Consider the following 12,415-nt stretch of genomic DNA (forward strand, 5'->3'; position numbering starts at 1 on the left):
GCAAGAAAGTCTGGAGTGTCCAAGGGGATAGTCTGTGACTTCATATTAAGACTATTATAGTACTTCAGGAGTTCACATTTGTAACTGGGCTGCTGAAATCTAATGACAGAACATAGCACCAGTTTGAGATGTCCGCCCTACTTTTCAACAGTCTGCCCTAAGGTTGGCACTCATGGTCGTGAATCACTCCAAACAGCGTGATAATGGCTAAGACAAAGAATACCATAAATCACAAATGCAAACAACGCCTTGAAATATGGACTTCAAAGAGCAGAGCAGAATAAGGGATACGGATAATTTTACTACGAGATTTTCTGGGACATTGAACCAAGGGCAGTCTGATCTGGCTATGGGAGCCAACTTTGGCGTACTGCAAAAAGATGACATTTTTTGTCTTGCTATAGGCCGAAGTAATACTTCCGTGTTCTGCAACTCTAGTGCCATTGCAATGATGTTTTCTATACTGTTCATACATTCACATTTATTTCAATGTGTCTTATTTTTATTATGCTCTAAATATGTACATTTGCCAATAAAGTATTTTATAGTCAAACCAAACTGAAGTGACTATCTGATATGTCTAGATCTTCCTCCCCAAACAAGAAGGAAGATATGGGCCATCTTGGGCATGGGAAAAGCCAAAAGACCAACAGGATACTATACAGTGTTGTTGTAGCCTTGTTGGTCCCAGGATATTAGAGACACAAATGGGTGAGGCAGTATCTTTTATTGGATCAGCATCTGTTGGTGAGAGAGAAACTTTTGAGAGCTTACAGAGACCTGAAAAAGAACTCTGTGTAAGCTCGAAAGCTTGTCTCTCTCACCAACAGATATTGGTCCAATAAAAGATATTACCTCACACACCCCGTCTCTCTATAGGATTCTAGGCACTTACAGTAGCTATCTGCGTATGTGGTGATAATAACTGTATCTTCATAATTCTAAAGACATTTATTTTTAAAGTGAACACCTAGGATTTGTGGAATCAACTGGAATAAAGTTGATAGTAAATAGGATGAAACTATATTTTAAATGTACCTGTAAACTGTTTATATTTAGTGCTTCCTTCATTTGATGTTTCAAAACTGACTGGCTGTCCCAAGAAAGACTGTAGTTTTTCCTGAAAAATTTGTGTTGGAGTCAAGTTCAAAGGCAGATGCAATTCCGTTTTCTCTGACCTGAAAGCATATCAAGAAATTATTAATTAATGACAAAGTAAAAACAAAACAAAACAAAAAATCTGTGGAGAAACCAAGGAAATTCTGTGGAAACATCTTTCCTTTTTCTGAATAAAAACAAACAAAAAAACCTTCCATAGATAAAATTATTAATCTGAGGCACACTGGCTAAAATGCACATCTATTTAAATCTTGTATCTATTAATCTGGAAGTGTCTTAGGGGAAGGACACTACCTTCTCTGCTAAGTAAAATACTTGATAATACATGATACTATATAATAATGCATGATGATAATTCTGAGTTCCCTTATTTGAAAAAGCATAACTCACCTTAAGAAGTCACCACCACTTTGACAGTACAGATTATAGGCCACACCTATTGAAACAGACATTTTCCAGTCTCCAAGTTTGTGTGCTAGCCACACAGCCTCTGGAATCAGTCCACCAACAAAGAGCAAGTCAAGAGCATATTCAGCTGTCCATACAGAAGAAAGTTTCTGGTCTCTAACAGCACTGGCGACCACAGAGTGCTGTAGTGAAACAACTCGAGGGAACCGGTCTATGAAAGAAAAATATGTTTTTAATAATGTTAATTACATACCCTGCAGGTTAGTTAAAATAAATTCAGAGTTTTTAGTTTATAGTGTGGCATTTGATCACACCACCTTGTTGTGTAACTGATTTTTTATTATCTTTATAACATGGTATATGATTTTTAAAAGAATAATATGGGGAAGATCCTCAGCTGGGGAAAGTTGTCATAGCTCCATTAAACTCAGAACTATGACAATTTTCACAAGCTGAGGATCTGCCCCCATAGGCTTTCCTCTATTATCAAGTATCCTCTCCCTGTCTAGCACTTACAGACGGACAGAACAAGTTGCCTCTTAACCTTCTCTTTGCTGAGCTAAATTCAGTGCCGCAAATCATTTTAACAGAGAGTTCAGATTGACTAACCGTGTCTTGTACCCTTCCAGAATGTCGAGTGCACGTATACTTAAGCCTCTAAAAACAAGAAAATAACTTAAGATACACACCACCCCTATCCCTGCAACTTTTACTCTACTCCCTAGAGTAGACAAGAGCCATTGGGGATATACGGAAAGTACATTTCAGCAAGGGGTGCCCTATAATGAGCAGGCATAAGGAATGACTATGTTAATAAGTCATTTTATTTGATGTAAAGTGTCCCATCGAATTGTATTCTCTCATTCATTTCCATAGATTCTAACTGCTCTTCACTGTGCGAGACACAGCTGTATTGACTGGTGCAAGGATTACTTGCTGTAGGTTGCCATAGCTCACTCTGTGAGATGAAGAGAGGTATATCTGCACCCAAAAGGTATCATGCACTGCTTATTTCTGTGCTGAGTTAAGTGGATTGTGCAAGCCACAAGTCTAGTCTTGCCATGGAGATTTGTAGCATAAGAGAAAGGGGCTCCGCACAACCCGCAGCAGCAGGGGAAGATTGCAGAAGTAGAAAGTTGCCCATTAATCTTAATTGGGTGTTTCCAGTCAAGGTGTTCAGAACACCATGTGGAGGTGAATACAGACTGACTCAACCTGACAGGTGTGAAGTGATCCATTCACCTTGTGGGGGTGCTCTTCTCTCCACTCTCCCAAAGTCTACCCCAGCCTCTGTTGTGGAGTACCTATTTTCGAGACAAGGCATGTGAGCTTTACAGCAATGTGAATATAAAAATCAGCTCCTTATTGTGAGGGATGTGTCTGAGGAACTAACCCCCTGACGAAATGACTCCAAAAGTAGCACCAAGAAGCATACCCCTGCAAATGTCATGGCAAACCAATACTTTAAATAATCTCACTATGCACATGACTGAGTATTTTTAAAATTACAAGCTCATAACATAAGGAGCACATGGTATGATTACATTACCCTAATGTTGCTTACTACATCTTCCCTTTAGTTAATTAAAACTATTTTCCTTGACAATACTTCTAAAGTGAAAACAGAGAATGCATGTGGATGTTAGAGCACTTTGAAATATCAGGTCTTAAACCAGAAACTCTGCTCTCAGGGCAAAACTTCCAAAAGAAACCCTTGCAGAATGCAGGCAGAGAGTACCTAATATGCAAACACACATTCCCAGAAAGCTGCCAAGGGCAGGACTAAAACTCACCCTAGAAGGTGCTGCTTGGATTTAATGGCCACAGCATGTCAGCTTGAGTCAGCCAGTTACTCTAATGTCAGGCTGCTTGGAACACCACAGCTTGCAACAGAGCCCCAGTCCTTTTGCACATGCACAAATTATTTTCTCAAGCCACACTGTAGATTCAATTTATATTCTGAATAAACTTTAATATACCGCTTCTTTCCCCAAAAGGGTAGTGTGTATCAGACAATAGCTGAGATTTATCCTGATTGGGGGATATCAAATTGAGGAGGGGCAGAACCAGAGTTTGAGCCCCAGATGTGTGTAAAAAAAGGCATTGTAAGAACTGTAAAATTTTGATGTCACATTATTATAGTTTTTAAGGAGGGCTGTATCTTGGGAATCCCTTGTTCAAACAACCTCAAATTTGGATCACTAACTACTCTGGATACCCATGAGGCACAGCAATTTGCAAAACAATCCAAGTAAGTATATGGATTATAGAATAAACTGAGAATACTCTGTACTATACTTTTTAACTATGACATGAAAGCTTAAATATTTAAACATGAAAATATTCTCAGCAATTACCACAGCTACAAAATATTTGTTTTGCTGGCACAAAAAATATTTGCAAAAATATCTTAAAATCAAGTATAATTTTATCCTTAATACTAGTAATTATAAAAAATAAAAATCACATATCTAAAAATACTTACCCTTTTAAAGTTAGGCAACATTGACCCATAAATAAAAACATAAATCATAACACTGAATCAGAGCCAGTTAAAATATTTTTTGTTTAACAGAATACCTTGGTTGATGTGAAGTGGAGGTAGAATATCAACTTTATGTGGGGGAAGTATATAAAGCAGCTGATTAGTAAAGTAGGCAGCCATGAATCGTGCCATGGACCGTATTACTGCCACTGCAGCTTCAGGATGAACTTCTCTTATCATCCACAGTTCATATTGAGAATGTTCAGCATCTAAGAGAGAGATATCTAATTAAAATGTTTTTGACAATAACAAAAAATTGCTATAAAAATGTAGCGCTAGAACTGTTTAATTATAGCCAACACAACTGTTTATATTGAATAAACAAACTGTGGCCCTACTCATTTCCCCTGACAGCATTCCTGAGCCTTTTAAAACAGAAAACATAGAAGCCTCTTACTACTACTGACTAGTTATTAACAATTCCCTTTGAATATTTCTTACAACTATAAACTATAGATGGTCCCAAACCACTAAGTTTACATCTGGGACTGACTCTGAACTTTCCCAAAGTTTTGGTTATTCAGATCTAGGGCTCTGATTCAGCCCTTTATAAAGCAAGGGGCTTAGTCACAAAATTTTTATCCATATAAGAATACAAAATGTTTCCAAAGTCTGTGTGTTTGGATTTAGGATTGTGACCAACTCTGATCTATTACATTACACACACACACACACACACTCTGATCTATTACATTACACACACACACACACACACACACACACACACACACACACACACACACACACACAGTCCACTAAAGTCAAAAGAAGTCTTCCCACAAACTTCTGTGATTTTGGATCAGGCTCTAAAAAAAGGAACTTAATCAACTCACACACAAACTATAAAATTATACAATTAAAGCTGTCGTCCAAACACTCATCTAATTATTACAGACTAGACAGATGTTCTGCAGTCAAATATTTTTAAGAGACAGAAATACTGATTCAGAAGCATTAAGGAATTAGAGGCTGAAGAATGGAAATAATTAAGAAACTCTCAGCTTCTGTCAGAGTTACACAGAAAACCCATTTTCCATCCCTGAAGAAAAAAAAAGATGTATTCTGTCTGCAGGAAGCTCTTAGAATTTTTTGAAGGGAATCATGGAGTCAAGTTCTTACAGGGGCATACAAGTTAGACACCAGGTTATCTAAAGAATATAAACATACATTAGTAAACGGATCAGATTTTCTTTTTAAACACGTGATAAACATACCAGAAAAATCTTCTCTCTGCCTTACAGACAGCCGAGATCCTCTTAGTATCTCTCTCACAAGATGATCGCTCAGCCCCTGAGCCTCACTTAAGTTGTAGTGATACAGGTGGCAATATAATATAGCAAGATAATACCTAGTTTGAAGAAACTGTGTCTTCTTTTCTCCTACATTATAAAAGGAAACAAATGCAGAATTGTATATTCAAAAGCAAAGGAAGATAAATATAGGTTCAAAGAGTCAGTCACACACACACACACACTCCCAGAGAGGGAGTTGCAGCTGTAATCCAGGATGCAGAAAAACAAATGAGCATAAAAAAAGATGCAGAAAGGCTCAACATAGCAGATGCCCCTCACCTGAAATTGCCTCTGTGTAAACATGATACACCTAAGGATCCATAAGTTATAGAGGGAGCAGAACTGGAGGGCAGACATTCTAGAAGATGAGATCCTATTGCAAACCAGTGCATTATCAGTCAGAAATCTGCATGGGAGTTAATTCTCCTCCTTGAAGTTGCCAGTGGGAATCACAAATAAAATGTAATACTGTTGCCAAAAAAAGTGATCATCATTCTGGGGTATATTAGCAGGAGTGTTGTAAACACGACTTGACAAGTAATTCTTCCATTCTACTCAGCACTGACAAAGCATCAGTTAGAGTAGCGTGCCCAGTTCTGGGCACCACACTTTGGGAAATACGTGGGCAAATTGGAGAAAGCCCAGAGGGGAGCAACAAAAATGATTAAAGATCTAGAAAACATGACCTACAAAGAAAGAATGAAAAAAATTGGTTTGTTTGGCCTGGAGAAGATATGACGGAAGGGGGACATAACAGTCTTTAAGAGTGTAAAAGGTTTGTATCAAGAAGAGGAGTGATAAATTGTTCTCCTTATCCACCACGGACAGGACATGAAGTAATGAGGTTAAGTTGCAGCAAGGGAGATTTAGATTAAACATCAAGAAAAAATTCCTAACTATAAAGGTAATTAAGCACTGGAACAAATTAGCTAGGGAAATTGAGGCATCTCCATCATTGGAGGTTTTTAAGAACAGGTTAGACAAATACCTATCAGGGATGGTTTAGATAATACTTAGTCCTGCCTCAGTGCAGAGGACTGGACTAGTTGACCTATTGAGGTCCCTTCCAGTTCTACCTTTATATGATTCTATCATAGCTCAAATCATGTCAGACTTCCATTCCACCTGACCCCTCTGCTTTTTCCTTCCCTCTTCCAGCCCTGCCCTCTCCTTTCCATTTTTGCAAATTTGTATATGGTTTTTTGCTATTATTATTTTTATTTTTATATTTATCCCTACTCTAACATGTTACATCTTTGTAATACTGTCTGACTTTGTATTAGCTGGTCTTGAAGCTTTGACAAGTGTAAAGTTGTGTAACTGCATAATTTTATTGGATATCGTGTGAAATGTGCAGTATTTGGTGACAAATACAAGCTGTAAGTAATTTACCTTTTTGCATTTTTATTGTTTCTTTAGGAAAATTAATTTTAAAAAATCATAAAACCTCCTATGCAACCGCTGTCCACTTGGCATACCTGAGAACTATTCCTCTCCTAAGACATGAGTGGCTGTCCTCAAAAGGTAGCCATGTAAAGATTCTGGAGCACTTCTTTCCTCCTTCCTACTCTCTATAAATACAACAGGGGTAAACACCAGGAGAAGAGAAGAGCTATTTAATCTAGAGGACAGTGCTGCTACAAGAACAAATGGGTATAAATGGGCCATACATAAGTTTAGGCTGGAAATTAGAAGGAGGTTTCCAACCATCAGAGGTTCGAGGTTCTGGAACAGTCTTCCAATAGGAATAGTGGGGTCAACCTAGCTAGTTTTAAGATAGAGCTTGATAAGCTTATGAACAGTATTATCCAATGGGGTTGTCTGCAATTCTGGGAACTGGACTCAATGAACCAGGAAGTCCATTCCAGATAGTCTACTCGCTCACCAAATGGATTTTCAGCTAGAATTTTTTATTTAAAACAAATTCCCCCTTTAACTTTACAACTTCTGTAGTAATTGTCCTTTGGTTTTTCAAAAGTACTTAAAAGTCTTCTGGACTCAATTTTTATTCCTGAGCAAATTTTGATTTCAAGATAACTCTGGAAAATAGGTATCTTTTACAAAAGTGCTAGCAGCATGTTAACTACCGCAGAGAAGTATGAACAGCCTTGCCAGAATATTGTGCAAACATCTGAAAACTGAAAAGATGAACACGACACCATTTTTCCCTTGCCTTTTGCTTTGGTTTCTTGAAGAGCCTTCTTCCACAGATTCACAGATTCTTCATATGAGCCTAGAAGAAACTGTTCCTCACCTTTAAAAAAATACAATATAGTCAACAAAGTATGTGAAGTATTCACATCTTTTCACACATACAAACACACAAATATATATCTGTTTCTATTTCAGTTCAAATCTTTGCCTGTTATTAAATATATGATTTTTAAACACTATATCAGAGAAGCTGTCATAAATGGTAGCACAATTCCACAGCAACTACTACATGTGCAAATTTCTCAGTGGCTGGAAAACCACTCTTATTCCAGACAAGCTACTATTTGGGAGAAGGGGGGTGAAAATAATAATTCTGAATTACTTACTTTTCTGCGTTAAACATTTTTGACTGTTAAATCACTATTAAAGTGGAATTAAAATCAGTTACAACCTCTTTCCACAAAGCTTTCATAAACTGTAACTTTTTAGCATACTAACAGTAAATTCAGAAATGCTAAGTCAGGGGAGGCCAACCTGTGACTCCGGAGCCGCATGCAGCTCTTCATAGGTTAATATACGGGTCCTTGCATAGGCACTGACTCCGGGGCTGGAACTATAGACGCTAACTTTCCAATGTGCCGGGGAGTTCTCAACCCCCTGCTCTGCCCCAGGCCCTGCTCCCACTCCACCCTTTCCCCCGAGCCTGCCATGCCCTCGCTCTTCTCCCCTCCCCACCAGAGCCTCCTGCGCACCGCGTAACAGCTAATCGCAGTGGGTGGGAGGGAGGTGTGGGGAGGGAGCGGGAGGCACTGATTGGTGGGGCTGCCGGCGGGCAGGAGACGCTGCAGGTTGGAGTGGAGGGAGTTGATGGGGGGCTGCTGACACGTTAGTGTGGTTCTTTTGCAATATACATTGGTAAATTCTGGCTCCTTCTCAGGCTCAGGTTGGCCGCCCCTGAGGTATGTGTAATTAAAAGCTTTATGGTTCAAAAACATACAATATCTTATTCATGGTGATAAGCATTTCCCGTTACTTTTTCCAACTTTCACATCACCTGCTTTGTTGTTTTAGTAATAAATAATAGCAGCTCAAATTTATATAATATTCCCTTTCATTCCAAAAGGCAAATCTCCCACTGAAGTAAACTGGATTTTGCCTGCATGAGAACTATAGCGCCCTATCTACACATTAATGAAATGTTGTGAGGTAATGGGTGAAAGCCAGGTGAACAACCAGCATAACAATGGGAGGATGGAACCTTTTTGCCAAAGACACCATTATCAGCAAACTCCTACTCCGGAGGAAAGTGGCATGGAACTTTGAAAACAATCTCTGTTTGTAAGGTCTCAGCTGAAAAACAAACACACAGTGAAGTGCCCGGAACTCCACTTATCTACTTCACAAGAGACAAAACTGTCTCAACCTTGTCAGGATTCAGATTTGTGGTACCAGGATGCCTAAGTATTTCAAACTTGATTCAGCAATCTGAAGTCAGTGGAGTTTTTCCATTGAGTTCAACAGGTTTTGGATTAAGCCACTAAACTATACGTAGAAATATTGTTAGCCATAAAATATTACGATGCTTCAGTTGTGAGTCCTCAGAAGTTTGATGAATTACAACTATAATTATCTCAGCAAATAAATTACAGATCAAGTCAGTTATTAATTACAAATAAGTTGTACCTAATCTAAAATTCAGTCCATACAATTGTCATCTGATTACCGTTCCTTCCAATGTACTAACCAATCACAGAATTGAGCTTCTGGGTTTGTTCCAAGGTCTCTCCTGAAGACTGCAGGACTGCCTGTATATGACCTAGAAGTTGTGCAACAATGGATTCTTCATGTGCAATCTTCATTTCAGTTAATGGTTTGCCATCCTTAGATATTTTTCTGTTTAGCTGAGTCCGATACCAAAGCACTTGTTTATATAATAACCGCCACAATATCATCAACCTGCAGATCAAAAAGTAGTACACTATCACTAACAGAAAATACAGGTTAGTTGAAACAGAGGGATAATTCTGTCTTATTCCTCAAACTTACTTGTTATTTTGTATATTATATTACAGCTAAAGTAATATATTCTTCAATGTTTCCACCATAATTTGATTTTCAGCTCTATATTTCACCAATTATAATTTTTTCATTAATATGTTCATATATTTTCTTGGATATTCTTAAGAACCATATTTTATGTATTGTTTTCCTTTTGTTTACTAAACTTATTGTGCAGAATGTTGATTAATAATTTACAGCTTTTAGTGTTCAGAAAAATCACACTAACTCGTGCACCCAGGTGTTGCTCCCACACTGTTATTTGTTTTATTGAACTTAGTACAAACATAACAGTACCTTTGTCAAATAAACAAATATATGACACTGTATTTCACTCTAATAGCATGGAATTACTATGCCTGCTTGAATAAATTACCACAATCTTTTCAGAGTATAAAGTGGTGATGAGATAAAATGCTGCTGTAATTCTTCTCTAATAAAACAATGAGAAACTAATTAAATCCCATTTTTAAAAAGTTTTAATGCACATTAACAATCATACCTGTTTTCTGGCTTTTCATTGAGTTTTACTGCCTGAGGAGGTATCTTAAGCAGAGAATTCAGTGAGCGAAATTTCTGAGCACTGCTCCCATCAAGAACTTGAAAAATAGGCACAATCAGGGAGTCAAGCTCTATAGCAGTGTTAACATCGGAGGATGCAGACATTATCTCATAACAAGGTGTGAACTTCCCATTTAGACTATGTGCAACCATCTTCAGCAAACAGAAGCACCCCAAAAGGTATTCTGAGAACAACTGATCTTGGAGCTGAATAAGCATCAGTTTTACAGTCTGTGATGTCAGCTTTACCAAATGCCCAACTGTCTGTCTGTCTCTCACATCCCAGTACAGGACAGTTAAACACTGCTGAAAATGTTTTAAGATGCAATGCATCCACAGATTATATTTTTCAGACTGGTTTAAAAATGCATCATGGTTTAGTAAAGAGCTTTTACTGAACTGGAGAATGTTGAAAAGGTGGGTAATGCAGCCTACTGTGTAATTCAACAGCATATCTTTTTCTTGCACATTTTTTGAAATCCCTATCCCCCAGGCTGCAAGAAGGTTTTTCTGAATTGAATTTAGTTCCATAGATAAATCATCTTTTGCATCAGTATCATCTTTCGCATGAACAGTGTCGAACATTGATGCAAATTCCAACTGGCCTTGATCAGCTCTACTGAAAAATGAATTTGGTCCCTGGCTGCAGAAAGTAGAAGAGTTATTTTGAAACTGCTTGTCATCATCAGATTCCTCTTCATAATCCTAAATCAAAGGGAAAAAACACACATGTAATCTGATTTGTGTCTATTTTCTTGAAAGCAAGGCTAGTGAAGGGGCACAGTGAAGATTAACAGGCCTTATATACGAAACCTCTATCCATTCTAAATAATCTAACATTCAAAAAGCAATTAGCACAGAGTGTGTGTCTGTGTCTCTGCCTGTGGACTCTACTCCCCACTCCATTTGCTGCCCCAAATAGTAAGGATGGAGCTATATAATCTCTCTGACCCAATGGTCCAAGAACCATTCTGCAAAGCACAAGATATGGTGGCTCAGAATGCGGGTAAAGGGGAATTTGCTTCTACAGAAGAGATCCTCAAAAGCAAAGTACCCAGCAGATTTGAAAGGCTGCATGGTGAGTTTGACATACAGCCATTTTTCCTAAAGAGATGTTAAGATCTATGAGGTACACAAGTAGCAATACATGTCAAAGCTTCAAACTCAGAATAGATTTCTTTGTTATAGTTCAAGGTGCAATTCCCAATTGAACTAGATTTTGAACAGCAACAGAAAGTGATTAAACAATATGCATTTTATTAGCATGCATTTTTGGAAAAGTAAATTAATTTCTGAAAAAAATCATTTGTTTTAAGAAGATGTTTGAAAACCATTAACATTCTGCTAAAATGACTGATAAGAAAATCAGTGCATTTTCTAGACCCTATAAGCCAAAATAAAATTAAAATTCTTCCTAAGAATTTGTTTAATGTAAAATCATTTAAGCAAATTTAGTAAGAGTAGAATATTCAGAATATGACTTAAAATAGAGCTCAGGATAATTAGATTTTTTTTCCATATTCAGAAATTAGATCAGATGCATTAATTATACAGTAAATACAAAAGTGCTGTTAAATACCTGTAAATCTGCTGCTCTCTCACTCAGTTCTGCTGTTTCTTCTTCTTGCAGGAATTTTGGAATGGTAGAAAGGGTAGAATTTTGGTTTCGATTCTGTTTCAGTAGGCTAGCTTTTAAAGAAGACAATGATCGCAACTGCAGCCTTTTCCCTTTCGACTGTAGGAGACAAAAAGTAAGAGAAACTACCTTAATATTATTACATATTTGTCTGTCTCTGGTAACACCCACAACATGCTAGATACTTTCCAAACATAAAAAATTATTCCTGACCTAAAGAACTTACAATACGAGAGCCAAACAGGCAAATACACAAATGGCTAGGGGAAAGGGGCAACACCACCAGTCAGTTGTTTTTTTCCCCTACATATCATGGCAGAAGCGGGTCTTCAGGAGGGATTTAAATGCATGGAAGTAACAGACTGACAGACGTAGTATGGATATTCTATGCATACAAGGCATTGGGGAAGAAGGTGCAGAAATGCTTGTGGGAGAAGTGGATCATCACAGATCACAGTGTGCGCTATGCCTTGTACCCCTTCACAGTCCCTTGTGAGTGCATCATTCCCAGTAATAGGATTGGGGCTCCACTTCCCCCAAAAGAGAGTCCTGCAATTCTGTCACTCAGACTGCATACCTAGGCTTCAGAAGGGCCTATTTTGCTTGGCTTCTTGTACAAGTCTTCTCTCAGGAGCTCTAACA

At 37.9% G+C, this 12,415-nt stretch overlaps 1 protein-coding gene across 15 annotated transcripts in view; it reads right to left on the reverse strand.

Annotated features, from left to right (window-relative positions):
• Nucleotides 1-12,415, reverse strand: part of CPLANE1 (ciliogenesis and planar polarity effector 1) — a 182,774-nt gene that overhangs the window by 121,898 nt on the left and 48,461 nt on the right. For all 15 annotated transcript variants that reach the window (XR_006290914.1, XM_043546680.1, XM_043546685.1 and 12 more), the window contains 8 exons: nucleotides 11,717-11,872; nucleotides 10,079-10,842; nucleotides 9,263-9,474; nucleotides 7,538-7,618; nucleotides 5,287-5,451; nucleotides 4,108-4,281; nucleotides 1,510-1,738; nucleotides 1,039-1,178 (listed from right to left, as the gene is read on the reverse strand). Coding sequence is in view for 14 of the 15 variants with exons in the window: in XM_043546680.1 (XP_043402615.1) it covers nucleotides 1,039-1,178; nucleotides 1,510-1,738; nucleotides 4,108-4,281; nucleotides 5,287-5,451; nucleotides 7,538-7,618; nucleotides 9,263-9,474; nucleotides 10,079-10,842; nucleotides 11,717-11,872 (1,921 nt within the window). In the remaining variant the exon portion in view is untranslated. The remainder of the gene's footprint in view (nucleotides 1-1,038; nucleotides 1,179-1,509; nucleotides 1,739-4,107; nucleotides 4,282-5,286; nucleotides 5,452-7,537; nucleotides 7,619-9,262; nucleotides 9,475-10,078; nucleotides 10,843-11,716; nucleotides 11,873-12,415) is intronic.

The sequence above is a fragment of the Chelonia mydas genome, chromosome 5, assembly GCF_015237465.2.
Source record: "Chelonia mydas isolate rCheMyd1 chromosome 5, rCheMyd1.pri.v2, whole genome shotgun sequence".
NCBI lineage: Eukaryota > Metazoa > Chordata > Testudines > Cheloniidae > Chelonia > Chelonia mydas.